Source organism: Limanda limanda, chromosome 21 (genome assembly GCF_963576545.1).
Source record: "Limanda limanda chromosome 21, fLimLim1.1, whole genome shotgun sequence".
In the NCBI taxonomy this organism is placed as follows: domain Eukaryota; kingdom Metazoa; phylum Chordata; class Actinopteri; order Pleuronectiformes; family Pleuronectidae; genus Limanda; species Limanda limanda.
Window position 1 is genome coordinate 681664 of NC_083656.1, and position 25837 is coordinate 707500.

Below are 25837 nucleotides of genomic sequence, written 5' to 3' on the forward strand. Positions count from 1 at the left end.
TCATCCTGAGATCTTTGAGTTCTTCAGTTTCACGTCACGTGTTAGAAACCTCGTCCACACGTCCACTCGCTCACTGGGAAGCTTCCACACATTGTCCTGCTGGTTCCTCACATGGACTCACGAGGACACTTTACACACATGTTACCAGGAGGCTTCAGGAGAAGATCCAGAACATATGAGGAACATTTCAGGAACATGTGAGGAGAACGTCCAGACTTCTTGTCTGTAAATAGCTTTTGCTAGCATTTGTCCCCTCAGTCCGACGTGTAGCTTATTCGCTGCTGGATTTGTAGAAGTTGGTTTCTGGGCCTGGGGGGCTGTGGGGGGGGCTGTTGGTGTGGGGGGGCTAGGTGCAGTGTGGTGCATTATGGGAGTTTGGTGCAGGGCTGTAGAGAAAGAGTTGCTTTGTGGCAGATTAATGATGTTGGTGGTTGGAGGGGGGGGGGGGGGTTATTGGACACAACAGGGATGTTGTCCACGCCAAGTTGCTATGACACCCAGGGAGAGGGGGGGTGGGGCTTCGGATGTGGGACTCTGTTTTTCTTCTTGTTCAGACTCAGACGTTCTTTCTTCTCTGTTTCTGTCGTAACTCTTTAAAAACACTTGACAGACGCAGTTTGAGTTCAAACATGAATTTCCTTAAACGGCTGTTTGTTTGGTTTTGAGTGGCAGGTCGCTGCTGCAGGATGTGGTCGAGTCAAACTGAAACACTGTGTGTGGAACCAGGCTAGAGACCATGTGACCCAGTGTAGCAGGTCCCTGATGCGTTGAGGAGGAATCAGACAAATCACAGGACATGAAAAGATTCAGATGTTCCTGAACTCAACACAAAGCTCAGAGAATCAGTTTGTTGATTCACTAACACCAGGACCCTGAGGCTCCGCCCACACTGATACAACAACACATGTCACATGGAAACCGTTTGCAAACTAAAACGAGACCAGTTCACCAAAGGCTCTGAAACTCCACCAGGGTTAGTGTAGAATATTCTATCCCACATTTTACATTTTTATTTAACTGCTCATTGCAGAAACAAGAGCAACAAATCGGTGGCTTTGCGACTTTGCATTTAAGTTATTTAAACAAAGTCATTAAGTATAAACACAAGGCATGCACTTTTTAAACACTGTGCAAAATGTACCATCTTAAGAGAAAAATAATTTAAAATTATAGCTACTGCTCCCAAGTTTGTAACTTTTCAAACAACTGAAACATAGAATTTGCCTCTACTATCCTTTGAAAATATTTTGTAAAATCAAAGTAAACAAAGTTATAAATAAAAAACAGAATAGCACATCAAATCGCGTTTTATCATATCGCGATTTCAACGCAAATGCAATGAATCGTGCAGCCCTGGTTTCCACCTCCTCTCCGATGAGTTTCTCTGAGACTCGTCCTGTAGCACATCACACTGAGGCTCAGTCATGTATGATGCTGGTTTGTTCAGCCACACTGTGTGTTTCTGTGTGTGTGTTAGTTAGTGAAGAGGGTGTGTGTTTGTTGGTTTAATATCCAACAAGGCAAAGCAGTCATGTAGTGTGTGTTACATCTGGCCTCAAGCTGTGTGTGTGTGTGTGTGTGTCCATGTTGTTTTTCTGACTCTGTCACTGGTTGTTCTTCCCTTCTAGAAAATATATTATTTATTTGAACTTGTTGACCTTTGACACAGAGGATCTTATACCCTGTGCTACTTTCAGACCGACACAGTTGAACCTCCAGAAGCTTTCAGGTCCAGACTTCAGTGCTGTGGCTCTTTTATTCTGAAAAGGAGGGAGGTGTGTTAGTTGTGCGTCTCTGTGTTCTGCTTGTTGCTGACTGGTTATTCAGACTGACAGTGAGCATGTGGACGTCGGGCTGAGAGAGGAAACATGTCCCTGATTCTCCACGGATCAAATGTCCTCCACAGTCTGACCACATGCTCAACACACACATCAGGGACGCCGCACTGCTTTTCTATTCTGACCAGGAGTCGATCTCACTGCGGCTAAAAAAAAATAGTGTCCCTGCCGTCGGTGCGTCCTCACATCCTGGAACTTCCTTTCTGTTAAGGTCTGAATCCGGTTTGAATGATTTAACAAGGTGCAGAAGGAACGAGGAGATGAAGCGGTAGCAAGGCGATGACGAGAGGGGGGGGGGTGTTCCTCTGAGGATCTCTGTGGTCAGGTGACCTGTAGGGAGGACGTCTTTTTAAATACTTCACACGAAAGCATCAGTCCCACTCGTATGCTCATAGTTATCGCACAGAAACGGCATCACAGCAGAGATCAGATAAACTCTAGTTATCTACCAACGTGTCATCGGTTGCATCACGTGACCTTCAAACCTTGAAGCAGCTGCTCAGAGTTCAGTTTCTCCGAAGGACGAGCAGAGAGAAACACAACTGACTGCTTGTGTTCCAGCTTCTTATTCAGGGGTTTTCAGAATTGATTGTTTTTACAAACTCACTGAAAGTGATAAGGATCTGTTTTCTATTTAATATAACTTTCACAAGATGATGTAATGAAACACAACTAGAATTTACACAAAGCAAAAAAGTTGAGAATTAATGATAAGTTATCCATGAAAACAAATGATTCTGCCAAATGTGGAAAATGTTAGGATACATATTCTATTTGTAATATTAGAAGTGGAGCTAGGGTGAGGTTAAAGCAGAAGTACAACTCGTAAAGTAGAAGAAGAATCAAACACTACAACATACTTTGCTCTGCTATTTTAATGAAAAAGTATTTTAATATTATTTAGTGAGGCATATAATCAATACATGATGTCGACAAATGATTATTAGGGCCTGAGCACAGAACGCTCTCTCTTCACCGACCGCAACAGACTTGAAATTGCCTGAGCTCGGGCCCTAGTTTAGTTTATCACTGATCTTTCCATAAAGTATTGTTTTTGTGTTTGTATGTAATGCAGCGTGAAAGTGTATGAATCTTAAACTGTTACATACAGTCCAGGGTAATTGATTTCAGGTTACCATTGTCAGCTCTGAAAGTGAGAGGATCTCAGATGGAACCCTGAGGAACATCTCTGTTGGTTAATAGACATGCTGTAATTCCAAAACATCAGATAATCAAGACAATCAAAGTAATAGGTGGAAGAACAGAAACATTAACACAAGTTGTCCAGGTTGTTGATAGAAGTCTTTAAGTGTTGATGGATGTTGTGCAGCGTCTTGCCCCAGTTGTGTTTGATTCAGGCCGAGCTGCAGCAGCTCAGGTTACTATTGATTCATTTATCACTGAGGGCTAATGGAAGATGATCCGGCCGCTGGTGGAGCTGCAGAACTTGCTGCTTGCATTTGTATTCTCAGCTGCTGACAGCTTGTCTTTATTAAACCAAGTCAGTGGAGGAAAAAGACGTCCACACGGTGGGGTCAGTCCTGAGCATCTGTCCTGTCCCTGATCCGTGTGAACGCTCACGGCCTTTGACCTTTTCCCGGCCCGACGATCGTTGATGAAATGTGACCTCACCGAGTGGAAAGACTCACCTGAGAGCAGCGGTTTGGATGTGGAGGGACAACGTCAGTCAGGAGACAAGGAGTCACTGAGAAGGAGAGCTCACACAAACAGGACCATGTAGCTTTAATAAATGTCTCATCTGCACTGACATGATTTGTCCATTTAAAGATATACACAGTTTTGTATTAGGATTCATCATCAAAGTGAAGAGTAGATTCAAATTTCAATCATATTTATTTGAATAGCTCATAATCACATATCACAATTTATCTCATAGGGCACATTGCTAATGAGTGATTAATGAAATGTTATTCAAAATATATATATCCATATATTCATTTATAATAAGAGAATCAAGCAGATTGTGTTAATTATTTAACAATTATAGAAGTCCAGAGTTTTGCACATGTAGCCCAGTTGGATGTGTTGAGCCTCCTCTGGCTCTGGAGCAGTCGGCTGTTGATTCCTCTCAGCTCAGTGAACAGAGAAATGGAGCATGAGCACATGGATGACCTGCTTGGTTTGTGGACCATGTACAGTACGAGGGGGGAGGGGAGGAAAAACCAGACGCTTCATGATATGTGGTTTGATTCAGATGCAACAAGAGCTCAGCTTGTTTTGAATTCACATTAAGTTCAAGAGTCAAGCTGAAAGCTCTGCAGGGCTGCTGGGTCTGTGGAAGCTTGTGACGGTTATCCTGTGTATCAGTGGCTGAAAACCTATAATGTATGTTTCATATCCGTGGTCACGTGTTCAACTGACCTCGGATCAACATCATGCTCTTTATCCTGTGAGGAGGTGCAGGTGATTGTTTTATAAAAGAACTCAGGACTTTTCTGTGTCTCTCACACTGAAATCACAAGTTATCTTCTGCTGGAGATAAGAACATGTGCTCTTTTAATCTTGGCTTCTAGAAAAGCTTGTGATGCTCGACGTAGCTGGAGGTACGGTGGCCTTGGGCGGACAAATGACTGTTCCTTTCTTTTCCCAACATCAGCACCATGTGCTCAGACTGCAGGGCTGGAGAAGGATGTGTTCTGCTTTTAATTTGGATTGTTGGAACTGTGAAAGTGGACAAACTGTCAGGATTTATACCTCTTGTAGTTATTAAAGAATCTGAATAATGGATCATTACATAAATATAAACTACACAAGTCTCACAAATGTGTTTAAATGTGTGTTACTGAGAACTTCCCTTTGTGGGATCTAATGCAAACACAACCTTATTACAGCTCAGGGGTCACAGGTCCCATGTCGTTAACCATGAGATGACGTGCAGCTGATGTGTTGGTCACATGACCTGAACGTCCATCAGTTCTTCATCAGCCGTGTCCTCCGGGAGTTCAACAGCACGCCGACTCGTCCGCTTGTCCAAAGACCATATGTGAGCCAACAGGGAATTAAAATCCAACTTATCAGAAACATGAAAACTCAAACATCAGTGTGATAACAACTGCCTTCCTTACAGAAACCAGGGTTTTCAGTTTGGTCTGTGTCCCATTTGTTAACATTTCTGACTTAAACTATAGCCAGACACAAGGGGGCGATAGAGATGGATGGGCTTCTCTCTTTGCTGTCAGTCTTTATCACTGCAGACAGTCCTGTCCTCACAGCTTCATGTTGTTCCTCCCTCTGTACACGTGCATGAAAACCTCACAACAGGATCTGTCCTTTTGTTTCATGCAGCAGAGTGTCTGATTTCAGTGTGAGCTCAGTGTGAGACACACACACACACACACACACACACACACACACACACACACACACACACACACACACACACACACACACACACACACACACACACACACACAAACAAGCACAAGCACACAAGCACGCACTCCTGGAGACCTGAAACAGGTCCGCCTTGTCCACCGTGTGTGTGTGTGTGTGTCTGTGTGTGTGTGTGTGTGTGTGTGTGTGTGTGTGTGTGTGTGTGTGTGTGTCTGTGTGTGTGACCGTTTGACTGATGCTATCTTTCTGTTCTGCAGCCGTTTGTTTTTATTACGGCTGTGGTTTGTGTCGATGTGTTGACACTCAGCGTTTGAAACAGCAGATCAGTCTCGTTGACTCTTGTTTCAGTTATTTATCACTAAATAATTAAAAGCTGCAGCTTCTTACTACTTTAAATTATTAAAACTATAATTACCTTTTTAAACTATAGTTATCCTGTGTGTGCTTCCCTTGCACTTCTTCAGAGGAAACAGAATAAACAGGAAACTCTGAAATGTTTGATAATTGAATCTGAATTTATACAATATCTTAATTATGATGATTGATTCCTTATAGATTGACCAATGTAAGCAGTTCACTTCTATTGTAAACTCCCAGTCTGTAAAGAGAATAATGAGTCGTCTCTTAAAACAAACACAGCAGCTTGAACCCAAACAATTAATCACATGTTTTGTTTCATACATATCAAAAGTTACTATTCATTATTAAGGGTCATGTTATTTTAGGTCAGAATATTCAATCAGACTACTTCTTCATCTGAATCCCAATATTTGATCGTCCAGTGTCAGCCCTGTTAGCATCTTCATGCTAACAGCTAAAAGCTGATAAACTGAAAAAAGTTTCACGAAGGACAAATGTGTTTTTAGAGAAATAAAACATCTATAAAACACTGAGCCGGAGTTTGAAGTTCCACGTTGTTCACAGTTCTTTCACTGATTAAACAGATTTCTTCTCTCCGCCCACTGCAGCTCCACTGGCTCTTTCTCCATGGTGAAGTGGGCGGGGTCTGATGTCAGCCCCTCCCTCTTGTCTTGTCCACACTCCTGCCATGCCGACCATGGTTTCTAGGCTGCCCAAGTTTGGTTTGCACCCCAAATCCATCGCAGCCTCCAATGGTGCTCAGATTCCAGCTCCGCCCGCCGGCACCGTCATCAGCGCTGCCGCGACCAGCAACCTCCTCACTAACGGGTTCTACCATCATCCTGGCCCGATGGGGGTCAACGGTAGTGTAACAGCGCCCCCCTCTGCTGTCAAGAAGAATAGATTCATCAGAGTGCCGACTTCCATGAAATGGAAGAAGGAGAACAGTATAACGGAAGATGGCGCCAACGCAGAGCGGGAGTGGAAAACCAGAACAGGCGGGAACGTTGGGCAGAGTCTCCCCGGCAACAGCATCCATCAGTATTATTACCAACGACAACAGGCATCACCAGTGGGGGTGCGAGAAGCCAAAAAGTCGACCACATCCTTGGCAGGAAAAGTTCGTGGTTATAGTCAGTCTGTGACATCATCGTCGTCTCCGTCACCACAGTCCAGCCCGAGAGCAATTCCTGTTTCTAAGCTCGGCCCTGCGGGTTCCAAACCCGGTCCGACCACGTCCAGGACCAACGGGACCAAACGGGCTCCAACTGGTCTCGCTGGATCTCGACCGCGGACTGTATCCAACGGTTCCCTGAGACAGCCTCACAGTTTTGCTCGTCCTGGTTCTGGTCCCGGTCCTCGATCCGGTTCCCCCTTCCAGAAGAAGCCGCCAGCCAGCCGCTCGCACTCCAGCGACAGCCTGGGCGCCGCGGCGCCGGTCCAGCTGACTGAAGACGACCGGTCACGTAGCCTCACCCACGTCCGACAGCAGCCCTCCCCCTTACTCATCCGCTCTTACTCCAAGAAGAGAGCTGCTGAGCGAGGCCTCAAAGAATCAACCTCCTCTCTGGCTCCACCTGGAGGCAGTCTGGTAAAATTACCTGTTATTAGCCACACTCCAGAGGGAAGAGGGGGAGGGGTCAAAGCTACCGTGAGGTCAGGGGTCAGCATCCCCTCCCTCCTGCCCCCCTCTGCCTTAAAGAAACTCCTCCTACCCAGCCTCGGCCCCGCCTCCAAGCCCAGCGGTATCAGCTACAAGCTGTCCCGCCCGTCACTCATCAAGCAGCCCCGCCCCCTACGGGTGACCCCGCCCAGCGGGTCAGGAGGTGAACAGGAAGTGAACCCGGGACTGAACTCAGCGGAGCCGGCGTCTACGACAGAAAACAGCCCAGGTGAGATTCTACTCACTGCTGCCCCCTAGTGTTTATCTCTGTGAATCACTTTTCTAATAGTTCACCCTGAAACGATAATTCCCTTATTTACTCACCCTATGCTGATGGAGGGGGGGAGGGTGTGAGGTCCGAGGTGCATTCAGGGACAGTCAGAAGTTCTAACGTCCGCTAGCTTAGCCACTTCTTATGGAGTTCTAGGTGTAAAGGACCTTGTTACCTGATGACACCACACAAGCCTGAAGTCCCCCAGTAGTGGCAACGCTAGTGGACGTCAACATTTCTGACGGTCCCTGAATGCACCTCATTTCAAGTTAGCAGCAGACACTGTTTACACCTGAAACCCCCCCCAGCAGCTACATGATGAGTGAGTTTTCATTTCCGGGTGACTTTTCCTTTAACATCTATTTATCTCGTGATCATTCTCTGGTGTCTCCGGTTCTGCTTCTCACGAACCTCTGACCCCCCCCCCCCGCCCTCAGAAAGAAGCCCAGAGGCTCCAGAGCCGGAGGGCCTGTCGACGGAGCCCATGTCCCAGACAGAGGTGTCGATTGTGGCGGAGACATTGGAGGACATGTCCCTGTCTTCAGCATCCTCTCTGGACAGAAACGACACCAGTCAGGAGTATATGGACGACTTCGACAACCTCGGTAAAGATGAAGGAAAAAACACACGGATAGGTTTCCTGCTTTAACTGTGTGTATGTGGGGGGGGTGGGGGGGGGGGGTGTAATACTTCACAGATCAATATAATTATTGATCATTAAGTAATGATCACTCCATCTTTTGTTTGTAGGAGATGGAGGAGTTGGTTTGATGCTCCTTTCCTCCAGAAACGATGAAGACGACTCGGGCCTCGACCAATCCTGTGCCAGGTTTGACGAGGACAAGGCGGCCAGCAGGGGCGCCAGTGAGGCGGCGGCTCTGTGTTTCCTGGAGGACGGGATGGACTGGGACGCTGTGAGGTTCAGTGGTGAGTGATGAGGGATTGACACACAGGTCAGGATGGTTCTGGAAATGGAATATTACAGATTGCTTCTCTCCAGGCGATCGAGCGGAGCATCATCTGACCCAGCTCTCACGCAGGAGGCGGTCGAGTCAGGCGGATTATCACGAGCAGGTACAGCGATAAAGATGATCAATAATCATAATCAGAGAGAAAAACTCTGTTCTGGTGCATTAACAACACTACATCTGTTCCTCACACGTTGCTTCTATCAATCACAGTTTGTCGCTGCTCTTTTGAGAATCAAGGTTTAGTGTAATATCTATTTTATTTTATTTATAGAATCGGATCAAATGAAGCCTGAAATCTCCCTGAGACTTTGTGTCATTATGAATAAGACTCGGCCTCATGAATCACGATCATGTTGCGAAAGTGATAATACAGATAAACAATATACAGCATGTTTTATGATCCAGGTTCCAGGTGACTTTGTTTATACCGTCTGTCAGGAGGGTTTTAAATCATTGAAGTCAATTTAAATAATTTAAATTATATTAAATGATCCTGCAGGGCTGAACAGCTTGATATGAAATAATGATTAAACTGAGTTTATGTTTATGACTTACTGTTAGTTGGCTGTAAGATTTAAAATGTCTGCCCTCTTTAGTTCTTCTAAACAATAAGCTTTTAATAAAAGGAAAATAATGAGGCTCAGATTTAAATATTAAAACAGTTTGTATCTAATGTGCTTGAAAGGTAATAAAACTATTGATTGAAACCAATCAAATTCAAAAATAGATATTAGGAAATTTCGAATAATATAGAGAGAACAGAATAGAATAATTTAGAGAGAGTGAAACACAATAAACCAGAATTATAAAAACATTAAATATTCTGATTTATAATCAGACTGAAGAGTTTCAGGTGCATGAAACATGGAGATTGAATCTTCAGAAACAATCAGGGCTGTAATTTTATTTATTGTGATAAACATCAGATTATATTTTTCTACTTTTATCGCGATACAAATATGAGAGACAGATTTTAAATAAATGTATGTCCTGCCCTTTGCAGGGGGGTTCGTCCCTGGATCTGTCGCCCTCCAACAGCTGTGGGTCGGGGGGCACCTACATGTGGGATGAGGAGGGTCTGGAGCCTCTAGGGGGCGCCGTCACCACCGCTTCCATCAATATCACCAGCACCCACCACATCGGGAGCTTCGAATCAGAGGCCAACAGCATTGTAAGGCCTGTGTGTGTGTGTGTGTGTGTGTGTGTGTGTGTGTGTGTGTGTGTGTGTGTGTGTGTGTGTGTGTGTGTGTGTGTGTGTGTGTGTGTGTGTGTGTGTGTGTGTGTGTGTGTGTGTGTGTGTGTGTGTGTGTGTGTGTGTGTGTGTGTGTGTGTGTGTGTGTGTGTGTGTGTGTCAGAGAACTGAGTCACAGTAATGAACTGATCTGAGGACAGTTTTAGTTCATTTTGAAGTTGTATGGAATCTGAAACCAGCTCAGCGGAATCCTCCTCATCAGTTTGGTTCCGGCTCAGTTCCAGTAAAACACAAAGAGAAACCAGAGAGTTTAATATTCCAGCTCCATCCTCACACACAGCGACACTCAGAATCCACCAATCAGATCCAGCTCCTGTGTCGTGTGTTTGGCATCAGACTGGTTCGGTTCCAGCAGATTGAATGGATCGTGAAACAGAGAGAATCAGATCAATTAATCAATCACATGTTATTAGTCTCATATTCCCAGTTTGTCTCGTAGATGTTAACAAGGAGCAACTTCCTCTGTTCTTAACTCAACAACACGAGTCAAACTACAGAGGAACTTAGTGATCAGTGAGTAAAGCTCAGTCCCATGTGAGGATCCTCTCCCAGGACACACACACATGCTGATGGAACTGAACACATCAACACAACAACCGGATTCACTACATGAGAAGAACCAGTTTGTAACTTCATGGAGAAGTTTGTGTCCGAGCAGAAAGTCCAACTGAATCAGCTTCTGATCCTGTTTTAAAGTTGAGTTGTTGGAAACATTTCAAACTTTGAGGAAACAGAAGGAGGCAGATATCTGCTTGTTCATCTTTAAATCTTCACTATGCGTCATTGATAGGTCAGTTATCTCTGAGAGAAGCCCTTTGGCTCCCTCTACTGTCTGTGCTGTGAATACCAGCTGCTCACTGAGCTGGTGTCAGCTCAATGTTCAGTAGTTTATTAGAACTTTAACTTCAATAAACAGTAAGTCATTCAATTTAGAATTAAAATAAACCTGAATGTGAGAGTGGATTGATTGAAGGTGCAGTTTATAAAACCTGTTCTCTCTGTGGTCTCTCTGATGTGTGTGTGTTGCTGAAATGCATTGTGGGAGTTGAGGTGTCCACAGCGTGTTGAAGGTGTTTGAGGTGTTTTCTGTCCCAGTCTGTCTGATCAGTGGTGCTGTGTGTGGAGAACAGTTCCTAACTGCTCCTCAGGCTCGGTGATGAGCTCCTGCCTCCTCTGGTGATGAGCTGTGATCGACCCGAGGAGCCTCTGAGCCTGAATGATGCGACCACATTCACCGCTTCTCAACTCGTCTCTCAAGTGTCCCTCGTTTAGCCTCTTTTCATTTGTTCAGCCTGTTTTTCTGCTGCTCCTCAGTTTTCATATAAAATTGTATCTTACACAAAGAGACCAGTAGGGGTCACTGTCGCTCTGAGGACACACCTGACTCCAGAAGAGGTTTTCTTTCTTGAAGAGGAAGGTCGGAAATAAGAAAGCTGGATTTTGTTAGTTGCCGTCATGATGTCAAGTGAGAAATCTGCCAAATGATGTTTTGTTTCGCTTTAATACGAGACGGAAGCGTTGATTAGTTCAGACTGACGAGGAGAACTATAAACAAAACTGAGAGTGAAGTTGAAGAGCAGAGGAAGAAGAGGAAAGATTGATTTAAAGAACACAAGAGAGAGAGAAGGTATAAGACGAAAAGAACGAAGGAGGGAGGAGGAAAAAGATTGGTTGAAAGAAAAGAGAGGAGAGAGGCGAGTAGTAGAAAGTTTGAGAAAGAAGAGGATGAAAAGGGGGAACAGCGATAAGAAGAGGAGGAGGAGGAGGAGGAGAGAGCAGAAAGAGGAGATTAGGAGGTAATATGTTGATGTGGATGACTGAGCTCAGCAACCAGTGTGTGGGGTTGAGTTTGTGTGTGTGGTTTTGTGTGTGTGTGTGTGTAGATGCTCTCAGGTCACTGTGCTGTGACTAAGCCTCCACAAGCAGGAAAACCTCCAAACAAACTTGTTTGTGTGGAGTTTAACTCTTCGTCTCTTCTTCCTCATCTTCGCTTTCACAGGAACTTTCTCTCTGAGCTGAGGAGAAACTTCTGAATTGAGTTTAGATTTGTAGAAAAACAAAACATGGGTTAGATAAAATCTCTTTTAATAACTGATCAAAACATGAACTGTGAATGAAGATGGGGACACGTGTCGTCCTGTGTCCATGTCTGTGTCCCCGCCTGCTTCAGGACGTCTTGAACACCCTGGACTCTTGTGATCTGGAGGACGATGATCTCATGCTGGATGAAGACTTTGCAGAAGATGTCTCCCTCCACAGCGGTGCGTTAACAGAGATAAAGAACAAAACCACAAGTGAAGTAATCACAAACTGACCAAGAACCAACTTCTACAGCTGAATGTTTTATATCAGGTTTCTATGCTGGTTTTATTCGGTTCCCTTCTAGCTGATGCTAGCTGGCGGAGACAATTCTAGATAATAGTCTGAAATAGCCCAATGTGGAATAGAGGTCGTACGTCCAGTTAATTGTCTAGGACAGGGGTCTTCACCGTTTTTCAGCTCAAGGACCCCCAAACTGCTGGACAGATGGAGCAGAGACCCCCTACTATATATATTGTATACAATTGTGTTTTATATTAAACTGGGCCTAGTGCCATGTAGAAGCATAGCTATCCTGTTATTGTGCATTCAATACTAAGCTATTCCAATATTACACAGGTTCATATATTCATGTTTTTAATTTATACATGTGCAAGGTACAGGGTGGCCATGCCACTGCCATTTATAAACATACATCTTGCATACAACACTGAGCTATTAAAGTAATTCACAGATTCATGTTTTTATTTTAAACATACATGTAGAAGAGACAGTGAATCCTCATCTGTGGATGGCACACATACTCCCACATCAGTGAGATGTGGGACCCTGATGGGTAGCACACAACTTATCTAATCTTGGATGGATGGAGGTTGTCGGGCAGAGGGTCAAATCAGCCTCACAATATGTTGGATGCATGTTAATGTGAATTTAAAGACATTTCAATTTGTTGCGAAAAAAATTGGTTCGAAAATTTAAAAAAAAAAAAAAAAAATTATAATTAAAAAAAAAATTGTCTTATCAAACAAAGATTTCGCGACCCCCTGCAGTACCTCTGCGGACCCCCTAGGGGTCGCGAACCCCCTGTTGAAGACCTCTGGTCTAGGAGTTAAGATATTCACGGTTAGTTTAATCAAATAGCTGTTTCAAGTTTTAATATAAACCTACGAACATTTCATAGATGTGTGGCGTGGATCCATCACCTGTGTCCTGCGTTCTGATCATGTGACTGATCTGTCCCCTGCAGACGGAGACGGGATGTCCCACATGGCTCAGTGGAGGAGGAGACAGCTCGAGGAGCCTGTTGATTCAATCAGAAAGACTGACTTCAAAGTGGAGATGTTAGAGAAGGTCATGGACGTATTTAAAAGCTGTGCGTCCCGTTCACTGCGTTTCCCATCATCCCGTCAGTGACCTCCAGTGTGACCAGCTCGCTGAGGATCCTGGGAATAAGAGAACCCACGCCACCAGGGACGATGACCTCATTCTTGACCTCTGTCCTTCAAGGTGATTCAACACAAAACATCGTCAGTATCATTTAAAATGACAAAGCACGTGTTTTTAAACCTTCTTGACACCAGTGAAGGAGATGTGTAGCTTGAACGTGTGGTTGTGGGACCCGTTCCCTCTCAGGCCTCCGGGTGCTGGTGCTGTGGACGTGGACGACCTGGCTGACGGCTGCTCTGCGCTGAGATCCCAGCTGGAGAAGCTGCAGATGTTACTGCTGCAGGTCAGAGACAGTGATGGAGCTTCTTCTCCTTGTGTAACAACAGGAGAAATCCACTTATCACAACATACAGCGATTCAACCGTGATTCCATTTCAACATTTGAGTCATGAAGCTGCAGGAGAAGTTTCAAGATTTTGATCCAAATGAAACATTTTAAACTAGAATCTCTTATTTTCGTCTTTTCGTTGACTTTTTGAAAATAGCTTTTTTTCACAAATCTTTCTCCACAGTTGCAGAATATCGAAAATGTTTCATCATGTTTGTGTGAATGAAGGGAGCAGGATGTTGTTCAGTGTTTGTTCTGTTCAAACGTGTTGTGTCACTCTGTGTCTTCAGGAGGACGATGTGGACGAAGACACTCTGACGACAGACACTCTGAGTCCTGAGACCAACCAATCGTCTCACAGCTCTGACGCTCAGGTCAGTTTCAAGCTTCACGTACAGCTGGCGTGGAGGCGGACATGGCGTGCTCAGCGCTCACGTGGTTACGACTTTCAAACCAGGGAGGCTAACGAGTGAGCTAGCTAGCAGTCGGGTAACGTGATGCAGCTTTAAAGACACAATGACAGAGAGATGTCGACACTGTTCATCATTTATGATATAAAACTGTAAAAACTGCAATATTTTAACGTTCTATTCAACTTCCTGTTAATGTTGAACGCATAACAACTGGTGAACTCTTAAGTTTGAAAAGGTGGAGACCTTCACATGGGGAGCGTTGATGTGAACTCTTCTCATTCAATCAGCTTCCCTCACTGAAACCACAGCTGTCGAAACTACATCTCCCAGAATGCCTTTCCACAGCCCTTGTGTGTTTTGTGTGTGTGTGTGTAGGTGCGGGCTCTCCTGCAGGAGGTGCAGCAGCTGAGGGAGGAGCTGAGGAGGCGGGACCAAACCATCGCTCAGCTCACACTGCAGCTGGTGTGTGTCTTACCTCTGTGTCGTCATGGTAACATGTAGCCACAAGGAGTGACGTGTAGCTAGCAGCGCTGTTAGCATGCTAGCAGCGCTGTTAGCATGCTAGCAGCGCTGTTAGCATGCTAGCAGCGCTGTTAGCATGCTAGCAGCGCTGTTAGCATGCTAGCTTCATCCTCACACCTGTCGACTTTAAGTTCATAACGTTACATTCATGTGGATTTATTATGTTTCTACCGATGAAACATGAAACTGAATCACAGCAAGAAATATAAAAATCATCTGTAATAAATAATGTTAAATTCAAAACATTGATGATGATGAGTTTTTGTGTGTGTGTGTGTGCGCAGACTGTTCCCACGGCGACTGCCAGGTGTCGTTGTCAGGAGAAGACGGGAACGAGGGATGGAAACACACAGACGAGCCGGACGGAGAGAGAGAGCGTGGCCTCGCAGACGCCCTGGAGAGAGCTCATGGTGAGCACACACACACACACACACACAGACACACACACACACACACACACACACACACACACCAGACACACACACACACACACACACACACCAGACACACACACACACACACACACGCACACACACACACACACGCACGCACGCACGCACGCACACACACACACATATTAAAATTAACGGAACAAACAACGTGTCGGTGTATGTGGGGGGGGGAGTTTGAATCCCATCTTCTTCATCAGAGTCAGACTGATATTGAGTAACTTTCCAGATGAGACATATCGGTTCATATATGAAAAATATGATGTCGCTATAAAAACGACTGAAAACACAAATGAAACCAAAATATAAAGAACTAAAGTTCCTGTCGTCTTTCCTCCGTGTGTCTTCTCTAGTTGTTATGATGCCTCTTCTCTCGCTTCTCCCTCTCTCCTTCTCTCCTCTCTCTCCCCTCTCCTTCTCTCTCTCTCCCTCTCTTTCCCTCTTTCTCTCTCCCTCTCCCTCTCTCCTTCTCTCCCTCTCTCCCTCTCTCTCCCTCTCTCCCTCTCTCTCTCCTCTCTCTCCCTCTCTCTTCCTTCCTCTCTCCTTCTCTCTCTCTCCCTCTCTCCCTCTGTTCTCTCTCTCTTCTCCCTCTCTCCTTCTCTCCCTCTCTCTTCCTTCCTCTCTCCCTCTCTCTTCCTTCCTCTCTCCCTCTCTCCCTCTCTCCCTCTCTCTCTCTCTTCTCCCTCTCTCCTTCTCTCCCTCTCTCCCACTCTTTCTCTCTCCCTCTCTTTGTCTCTCCCTCTCTTTCTCTCTCTCTCTCTCCCTCTCTCTCCTTCTCTCCTTCTCTCTCCCTCTCTCCGTCTCTTTCTCTCTTTCTCTCTCCCTCTCTTTCTCTCTCCCTCTCTCTCTCTTCTCCCTCTCTCTTCCTTCCTCTCTCCCTCTCTTTCTCTCTCTCTTTCTCTTCTCCCTCTCTCTTCCTTCCTCTCTCCTTCTCTCTCTCTCCCTCTCTCCCTCTCTTTCTCTCTCTTCCTCCCTCTCTCCCTCTCTTTCTCTCTCCCTCTCTCCCTCTCTCTTCCTTCCTCTCTCCCTCTCTCCCTCTCTCCCTCTCTACCTCTCTCCCTCTCTCCCTCTCTCTCTCTCTTCTCCCTCTCTCCTTCTCTCCCTCTCTCCCGCTCTTTCTCTCTCCCTCTCTTTCTCTCTCCCTCTCTTTCTCTCTCCCTCTCTCTCCTTCTCTCCTTCTCTCTCCCTCTCTCCCTCTCTCCCTCTCTTTCTCTCTCTTCCTCCCTCTCCCTCTCTTTATCTCTCCCTCTCTCCCTCTCTCTTCCTTCCTCTCTCCCTCTCTCCCTCTCTTTCTCTCTCCCTCTCTCCCTCTCTCCCTCTCTTTCTCTCTCCCTCTCTCCCTCTCTCTCTCTCTCTCTCTCTCTCTCTCTCTCTCTCTCTCTCTCTCTCTCCCTCTCTTCCTCCCTCTCTCCCTCTCTCCCTCTCTCCCTCTCTCCCTCTCTGTCGCTCCTCAGGCTCTCCCTCCTGTTCCTTTCCTCTCTCCTCCCTGGCAGTATCAGCGCTCCAGGCCTTACAGGGGGAGGCCGAGGTCGGGCGTCCCCTCCCACCTCGCTAGGACAAGTGAGTTGCATGTGCCCCCCCCCCAGCCCCCCCCCATCCCCTCCCACCTCGCTAGGACAAGTGAGTTGCATGTGCCCCCCCCCCCCATCCCCTCCCACCTCGCTAGGACAAGTGAGTTGCATGTGCCCCCCCCCCACCTCTGCTTTTCATCTCACCCTCGTCTTCCTCTTCTTCATGATTGAAAATCAGAAATCTTTACATCAGGAGTTAATCTAAAACAACAATAATCCAGGTTTTTAAACATTGTATTTCTGAATTTTAAATGTAAATATCATGTGTGTGTGTGTGTGTATTTATTCACACACACACATGATGATATGATGTTTAGGTTCAGTCTGAGCTGAAGAGTCTGAAACAAACAAGGTGTGAAAGAGTCGTGAGGAACATTGAGGTGAAAGGTCAGAGGTCGTGACGTTAAATCAGATTTGTATTTATTCTATTATTTATTCTCGACTCGGCTGAAACTCGACGGCACTGAATCAGAAGTTGAGATCAAAAGTTTCTGATTTAACTCATTCATGTGGAGTCTGTTCACTTCACTCCAACTTTGTGTTATTTTTAATTTAACCTCAACTTTTCTTCATTAAACACGTTTCCTCCTCTTCTTTTTATTTTTGAAACTTGTTTGAATTAAATCGGTTTCCAGCTTTTCATCCTTTCAGTTTATAAATCCATCCTTTCTGTCTTCTATCCTTCGACCTTTTCATTTGAAACCCTAGAGCTGAACTGAGGAAACTCGTCTGAGTGTGTTTGAGAGTTTTGTTTTTCTTCAGGTGTGTTTCCTCCTAACCTTCGTCCCTCTGTCCTCTGTCCTCTGTCCTCTGTCTCCTCGTCTCCGCCCTCTTCAAAGAAGTGGAAACACTAGTGCTTTACTTCAGTGACACAGCCTGGTACAGTAGAGACTTTTTTATCTTCCTCCATCTTCTCCTCCTCTTCCTCCTCGTCATGTCAAAACCATCCGACAAAAAAACCTCAGTTCTCTGTTCAATACAGATGTAGCTGAAAGCTTTCAGGTGTAGTAGTATATTCTCGGCCACTAGAGGGTGTAACAGCTTCACATTGTGTGTATGTGTGTGTGTCTTTGTTGGATCTTAAAGAGCAAAAACACATTTGGTTGTAACTTTTTGTTCAGTTTCTGACTCACTTTTTATAATCAGATCAAAATTTAAATGTAGGAACTTCTCAGACTTCCACTTATCATTTTAATTAGTTTTATTTCACTTTGTCAGATACAAGTTCATCTTTAATGTATTTATAATAAGAATAAAGAGGAGGAGGATGTTCACTGCTCTTCTTCTTCTCTTGTTCGCTCCAAACGAACAGTTCACCTTTGTTCGCCACTATTATCATTTTAATTTGAATAATTGAGCTAATTGATGATGCAGCCTGAAGTGACATTCATCTAACGAGCCTCCGGGGGCAGGAGAGTGGGTTTGGATGGATCAGCACTATGTGTGCCAGAGAGGTGTGTGTGTTACTGTGTGTGTGTGTGTGTGTGTGTGTGTGTTACCGTGGGGACGTCCAATAAGTCGTTGTCAAGGAAGCAGAACAGTGAAAAACTTGGCAGTCAGTGAATCCTCCTTGAGCAGCAGCATGTGGTCCCATACTCCTCTTCCTCCTCTTCCTCTGTCGCCCTTCACTCCTCCATCTCTAATCCATCCATCCTGTCATCCATTATTTATGAGGGATGGACACGGACACATTTTGAAAATGGGAAATGTCCAGTCCGGCAGGCTGCAGTGCCTCCGATGACCACCAGGGGTCATTGTTGCTTCATGTTGGACTGAACCTTCAGTGTTTTCTCTCATGTCACTGACTTTAAAACGTAGTTTTATTATGTTATATCTGCTTGTACGCTCACATTCAGACAGAATATTATTCTATTAATAAAGACAAAGAGAAAAGAATCCCAAGTATTTACTTATATAAATAATAAGACTTATTATTATTTATTAAAATATTTCTGAAAGATAATTTTCAGTGAAAAGTAAAAGTGAAATTTAAAAAAGGGAGGATATGGACACTGAGGATGTTAAATGTAAAAACTGCAAACGGATTTTTATGGAAGCAAGGACTTTGGAAACAGATTAAACCTCTGAGAAGTGATGAGGGTTTTATAGAAGATGAAAAAGAGAAACTTGAAAGTGATATTTTGGGAATTGAAGACATTTTATTAAACAACAGAAATAGAAAGTGAAACATTGAAGTTCAGGAACTCTGTGGAAAGTTTGTGTGTTTTTGAAAAGTTAAGGATTATTTTATTAAGCGAAGACGGAAAGTTGCGAAGTTTTGAAAATGAGGACGTATCTTATGAAAAGAGATTTTATTTGACTGTAGTAAAGAGAATCATCGATGGTTCAGTCCGAGGACGTTGTCGATCATTTAATCATTTTCAGCAGCTGCAGGTCTGAAGACATGAATCCATTTTCCTCTGAGTCTGAATTGATTTGAACATTTATTACATTTAAGTTCAGCTGGTTCCTGGTTGTGGAGTTGATATGTTTAATATGTGTATGTTAATCCCTGATGAGGCTCCGTAGCGTCTCCTCGTCCATTTATGAACGTGTGAAATCAAAATGTTAAAGCACTCGATCATCTCTTCTCCTCCGTCTCCTTCATCGGTTCATTCTCTGTGTTTCATCTTCAGTGTCGTCTTCTTCTGGTTCATCTCTTTGTGCCTCGGTTGGTAAACTCGTCCAGAAGTGAATAAAAACAAGTTGACAGTATTAGCACAGTATAAAGTAGTAGTTATATTTGCTGCTTGTTGCCGTGCATCATTGAATCTGTGGCTGAACTGTAAATAACATCCACATGTTCTACAGATCCTCGCTTAGTCCCGTTGTCGTTCCACATGTTCTACAGATCCTCACTTAGTCCTGTTGACGTTCCACATGTTCTACAGATCCTCACTTAGTCCTGTTGACGTTCCACATGTTCTACAGATCCTCACTTAGTCCTGTTGACGTTCCACATGTTCTACAGATCCTCACTTAGTCCCGTTGACGTTCCACATGTTCTACAGATCCTCACTTAGTCCCGTTGACGTTCCACATGTTCTACAGATCCTCACTTAGTCCTGTTGACGTTCCACATGTTCTACAGATCCTCACTTAGTCCTGTTGACGTTCCACATGTTCTACAGATCCTCACTTAGTCCCGTTGACGTTCCACATGTTCTACAGATCCTCACTTAGTCCTGTTGACGTTCCACATGTTCTACAGATCCTCACTTAGTCCCGTTGACGTTCCACATGATCTACAGATCCTCACTTAGTCCTGTTGACGTTCCACATGTTCTACAGATCCTCACTTAGTCCTGTTGACGTTCCACATGTTCTACAGATCCTCACTTAGTCCTGTTGACGTTCCACATGTTCTACAGATCCTCACTTAGTCCCGTTGATGTTCCACATGTTCTACAGATCCTCACTTAGTCCCGTTGACGTTCCACATGTTCTACAGATCCTCACTTAGTCCTGTTGACGTTCCACATGTTCTACAGATCCTCACTTAGTCCCGTTGACGTTCCACATGTTCTACAGATCCTCACTTAGTCCCGTTGACGTTCCATATGTTCTACAGATCCTCACTTAGTCCCGTTGATGTTCCACATGTTCTACAGATCCTCACTTAGTCCTGTTGACGTTCCACATGTTCTACAGATCCTCACTTAGTCCCGTTGACGTTCCACATGTTCTACAGATCCTCACTTAGTCCCGTTGACGTTCCACATGTTCTACAGATCCTCACTTAGTCCTGTTGACGTTCCACATGTTCTACAGATCCTCACTTAGTCCCGTTGACGTTCCACATGTTCTACAGATCCTCACTTAGTCCCGTTGACTCAAACGCACATTCAGGTTCACAGCTTCTGTTTCTCTGTGTTTCAGTCACAGGTACTTCACTCCCCCGGCCAGGACGACCAGGAACCACTGACGGACCGATTGTCCATGCCACCGCCTGACCAAGCTCCGCCCCCAGCTCGCCCCTGCTATGAGACGCCTTCTGACGCAGACGCAACTGACTCAACGACCGGGGAGAGAGAGGATGATGGGAAAAGTTCAATGAACGAGCCCAGAGGAGCCCACAGCAGATCACTGAAGCTCCCGCAGCCCTCCAAGCTCCGCCTCTTCCTGTCTCAGACCTCCAGCACGGCCCCCCCCTCGACCACCAGGGCTTCCAGGCCGCCGTCGACCCTTCGTGACCCAGAGAGCCACGCCTCCTCTGGGGTAAAGCTCAGAATGCTGGACTTCACCTTCGGCTCGTCACGCCTCCCGAAACCAAAGAGCCACTGAGAGCTCGCCTGGCGTCAGCTTCCTGCCCCCCCGAGCCGCGCAGGGCCATCTGAAGAATGAAAAATATATTTATCAAAAATTATTTATTTATTTTTCATTGAAGATAATAAAGAGATAAAGACTAAAGTTTTTAAATTAAACGATCAGTAGGAAAAATCCCAGATTTTAGTTTAACATTTCTAAATGATCCCAATTCCTGCTCTTTGATCTAGATCACAAAAAGATTTAAAGATTAGGAAACTTACGGCGTATTTAGCATGCTGCTAATGCTAATGTTGGTGGCTCACCGCTAACAACCTCATCACATCGAAACTAAAGTGTCTCATTTATTCCTTTTTTTAAATTAGATTTATAGCTAATTCGAGTTTCAGGAAAATAAAGTGTTTCCAGAAATTATAAATATTAAGTTATTTTGTGATTGAACGTTTAGTATTATATTTATTTTCGCTCGCTGTGCCTGGTTCTCTGGCGCTGTGGGGACGTGGTGGCGCCTCCTACTGGACAAACTCCAACACTGGATGTTCAGACTCACACCTGCTGCTCACATCAACTCCTCTGAGCTCAGACAAGTCCTTATCACCTTATTGTCATGTGACTTTGTCCGTGTCACATGTTCGATCCTCGCTTGGTGATTGGTTCCACATTCTCCGGAGCGTTCCCGGTGTATTGAGAGATCCTCCTCCTCTGATGGAGAACCGGTCTGAAGGTTCCAACGTTCTCTCCAGCGACCAATCAGAGACTCCGACTGATGACACGTGATCGTCTGACTTTTCCCTCCAGCTCCGCTTGCTTCGATATTATAAACTATTTACAGGACACTATGCAACAAAGGTTCAACTCGTCCTGCCCGAGTTCCTCTGAGCAGAGACGCAGTCGGATGAACATTTATGCAAATAACTGACACAGTGTAGGTTCACTTTTCCTCCGATGATGATGATGATGATGATGATGATGATGATGATGATGATGATGATGATGATGATGATGATGATGATGAAGAGCTTGACCGCCGTCACACGGATGAACTCAAACATCAACATGCAAATCAACAACAACATTATCAGCTGATCAATCGTCTCAGTTTATAACGAAGGAGGCGTCCCTCCTCTTCATCCTTCACACACACACACACACACACACACACACACACACACACACACACCTACACACCTGAGAGCAGCAGGTACCACTCCAGTGTTGTAGATAAACCCAGTTGCCATGGTGATGAGGTTGGACAGCCATGGCAACCGCAGCAGTGTTGGGATGGTGTGTGTGTGTGTGTGTGTGCGTCCGTGTGTGTGTGTCTTGGTGTGTGTTACCAGGTTCACTTTCAGCTCAGAACAAACTCATGAAACTTTCTGAGTCTTAACGAAGGATTTGTTCATAAAGAGAAATAAATAAACGTTAATCTTCCTCCTGGCTGCTCGTCGTCCAATCAGATTCAAGTGTCATGTAGTTTTCTTTATGTTTTATTGAATCAAATCATATTCAGCTGCAGCTCTGAACCGGGGGAAACTTTCATTTAGATTTTCACCTTAAAGGTCTTTGTTATCTGGACTCTCTGTTTTCTAGAGTCTGAAAACAACCACTTAGTCGCTGATGATGATTAATTCTCCGTTTCCATTTGTTAATTAATCACAGTTGCAAAACTCCCGCGGTCTGAAGATATTTCACATTAAAAGTCTCTTCTGCGAGGACACATCTGCCTGAAGACTTTTAATGTGAAGGATCTGCAGGAAGTGTTCACTGACGACAGTAGAAAAGAAAAGTGTAGAAACAGAAGCAAGTTTCATTCTCGTTTCTAAATCCTGGTGATTCTCCAAATATCAAAAACATCTTAAAACGTGACTCAAACATGAATCAATTATTACATTTAATAATCTTTGTCAATGTTCGTTTGTTCCTGAAGTGAAAACACATGAAACCAGGTGAATGATTGTGGATGTTTTTACCATCAGCTGCTTCAGGGTCGAGATATATATATATATATATATACATATCTGTATTTCACTGTCTCAACTTAACTGAAACGTTTATTATCAACATCAGAATGTTGTCCTCACTCTTCATGTCTGTACAGTTTATCCTTTACTTTTATTTTGAAAGGCTGAAGGACAGGTATTTTATTTTGACAGACCTCCTGCCATTTCCTGTATCATTTTAATTTTCATGTAATGACTTCAATCTCGCCACCGCACAACATTAATTTAAGTGACTGTACAAACTGCTGTGATGAATAAACTCGTGTTATTATTATTAATAATGTTCTTACACTGAAGCTCGAGCTTGTGAAGCGTCTCGCTCTGAAAATGCACTTTAATGAAACTTTTTCATTTCTGTTTTTGTTTTTATTGAGTTTTAAAATGGGATTAAATCTGTTTGTCTTCAGGAAGTTCGGAACCACAAATTATTCAAATGAAACAAAACATCGACTGAATTATTTTGGAATCTGAAAAAAATCATTTAGTTTATTTACAAACGTTTTGTGATGTGAACACTGCATCAGTTGAGATTTTGACCTTTGAACTCTGCTCTCATTGGCCCAAACCTGCTTTGGAGCAGTTTCATTGGTTTGAGTGGGACGACGTCCGTCTCCTCGCGTACGATTGGCCGACACAGCTCTCTGCCTGTAGCTCATTGGTTCATGTTGATGGTTCTCTTCTGTCATTGGCTGAAATAAAAATAATCCACATGAAAACTGAGTCTGACGTGTGTGTGACCTCTGACCCGGGATCAGTTCGGTGGGGGGGCTAGGGAATGCATTATTCCAATGAGTGTCGTCACTAAGAAGCTGTACAAGTGTGTGTGTGTGTTTGTGTGTGTGTGTGTGTGTGTTGCAGCAGCACACAAAAACAAAGATGGCGGCAGTAAACATCAGCAGCAGCTCTTAAACCTCTCACTACATTTAACAGCGTCCACTGGCTCTACTGATGGAGACTGAAGATTCTTCATGACAGACACAGACACACACAATCACACGCACAGACAGTGTGTATTGTGATGTAGATGTGTGAGGAGTGTGTGTTGTGTGTATTTATGCTGTATGAGTGTGTGTTGTGTTGTAACTATGTGTATACACGTGTGTGTTGGATCTGAGGTTGTGTATTGATTCAGTTTGTCGATGTTGTTGCTTCTTTCATCAAACTGTTGATTTCTCTTCATCTCAGTTTTATTCAAAGTTCAGTGAAGTTTCGTCTGAAGAAACTTTTCTCTTCTTCAGACTCGAACCTGCGAGAGACTCATTTCCCATGATGCAGTTCTCTGCACGTCAGAGCTGCTGAGCATTCTGGGTAAAGACGTCAGGTTTTACGCTCAACACGTTTGTGTGTGTTTCTGATCCATGTGCATTCAACTGTAGTTTGTTAGTTTTCAGATCAACTTTTTATACTTGGTGAGATCAGATGTTTTTAACATTTTTGTTATTTCTTAGAGATTAATTCATGATCGATTTAGTCGAGTTCTTCAGTCCAGGTCACTAATTTAAACTAAACTAAAAACTTGACGGAAAATATGAAGCAAACACAAAGTTAAACATTTCTCTTTATTAAATGAGAAAACATGTGACAGATATAAACTCATGTTAGTGTGTAAATGACTGTGAAGGTTCCTGAGAACCGGAGGAGAAATATCATCAGCCCGTCTCTCGTCAACCACATTTAATTAAACCCAGTTCATTAGAGTGTGTGTGTGTCTGTGTGTGTGTGAGTGTGTGTGTGTATGGAGAACCAACCAGAGAACTGAGGAGAATATTTGTGTTGGCCTGAAACTCTTCAACTGTAAAATTAAATCTTCTGCTCGGGAACATTGTTGATAGAAACTAACAAACTCAAACGAATGAGGCGTCTGATTCATTCGAGTCGTTTGACGTGTGGAGGAGAAAAGTCATTAAAGTTCCTCCGACACCAGATTCCAGTGCACGACCTCTGACCTCTGACCTCTGACACCAGGAAGTCACAGAGAAGTCTCACTTGTTTAGATTTTTTCTGAAACCTCTGAGAAAACGATTCCCCTCACTTTTAATGAACTAACGAGCCGTTTTGATTAATTCTGGCAGAAGCTGCAATTTTCCAAATGAGTCAAACTCTCATTTTCTGTTTTGAAACGGTTAACGAACTTTAACGATAAAGAGTCCGTGTGTGAATGTGAGATAAAGTGACTTCGTATTAACTAAAAGAAAACTGGTGGTGAAAGACTCTGTCACTAACATCAGTAAAAACTGGAAACACACAGTGACAGATATGAACTGTGGCTGTAGATTCTTCTTTATATATATCTATATATAATATGTGAGGAGAAAGCGAGTTTGGCTTCAGAGCAACGCAACCTGCAGCTGTTTGTTACAGATGTTTCACTCCGTTGCAGAATGAAGCTCCATCAGGTCGACCCGTGCTCACTGAGCGAGATCATATTTACTTTCCTCTGAATAATTTACTGCTTTAAAATAAAAATCTGCTCAAACTTTCCTGGGATAGAAAATCATTTGGTTCAACTTCAGCTCGTCTTCGTCGGTTGGCTCCAGATGTCGACGCCCAGACGCTTCAACAAAGAGATGGTTCCGCCTCCGGGTCCGAGTCCGATCGGGGGGGGATCTGGATCAGACTGAACTGTTCTAAGTGCCGGTTTCACTTCTGTCCTTCGTCGTCTTCGTCCCGTTCGATGAAGACTTCTCTCTCCTGCGTCTCTTTATGGATGAGCAGAGTTAACAGACGTGACTTTGTGTTTCCAGACGATTGGAACCAGTTCCCGCAGACGAGTCCGGCTGAATCACTGCAGCTCCGACCAGTTTCCAGACAAACCATCCGACACCGACATTATGAGTCTTTAAAACCGAGGGAGGGTTGAATTCAAATGAGCGTCGCATTAAAAATAGATGGAGGCACGAGCGGGCAGTAAATACAAACTCATGAAAGTGCCTGAAAGCTGAAGCAGCAGGAAGATAAAAGTTTGTAGTAAATTTAAAGACTTTATTCAGACGGTGAATCAAGAACATTTTGGTGCCGAGGCTGAAATGAACCTTGACTCTTTTTCATTAGGAGAAAGTGGAACTTTAATTTACATCATTTCAGCTCCTGGAG

At 44.3% G+C, this 25837-nt stretch overlaps 1 protein-coding gene across 1 annotated transcript in view; it reads left to right on the forward strand.

Moving 5' to 3' along the window:
- The window catches only part of LOC133028022 (serine-rich coiled-coil domain-containing protein 2-like), a 29349-nt gene extending 5889 nt beyond the window's left edge, over positions 1 to 23460 (forward strand). The window contains exons 2-14 of the mRNA XM_061095215.1: positions 6161 to 7444; positions 7924 to 8091; positions 8237 to 8413; positions 8487 to 8560; positions 9461 to 9628; positions 11880 to 11970; positions 12996 to 13038; positions 13097 to 13255; positions 13382 to 13478; positions 13814 to 13897; positions 14312 to 14398; positions 14743 to 14868; positions 20358 to 23460. Of these exons, the coding sequence (XP_060951198.1) occupies positions 6202 to 7444; positions 7924 to 8091; positions 8237 to 8413; positions 8487 to 8560; positions 9461 to 9628; positions 11880 to 11970; positions 12996 to 13038; positions 13097 to 13255; positions 13382 to 13478; positions 13814 to 13897; positions 14312 to 14398; positions 14743 to 14868; positions 20358 to 20762 (2922 nt within the window). The 5' untranslated portion in view covers positions 6161 to 6201 and the 3' untranslated portion in view covers positions 20763 to 23460. The remainder of the gene's footprint in view (positions 1 to 6160; positions 7445 to 7923; positions 8092 to 8236; positions 8414 to 8486; positions 8561 to 9460; positions 9629 to 11879; positions 11971 to 12995; positions 13039 to 13096; positions 13256 to 13381; positions 13479 to 13813; positions 13898 to 14311; positions 14399 to 14742; positions 14869 to 20357) is intronic.
- The last annotated feature ends 2377 nt before the right edge of the window (positions 23461 to 25837 follow it).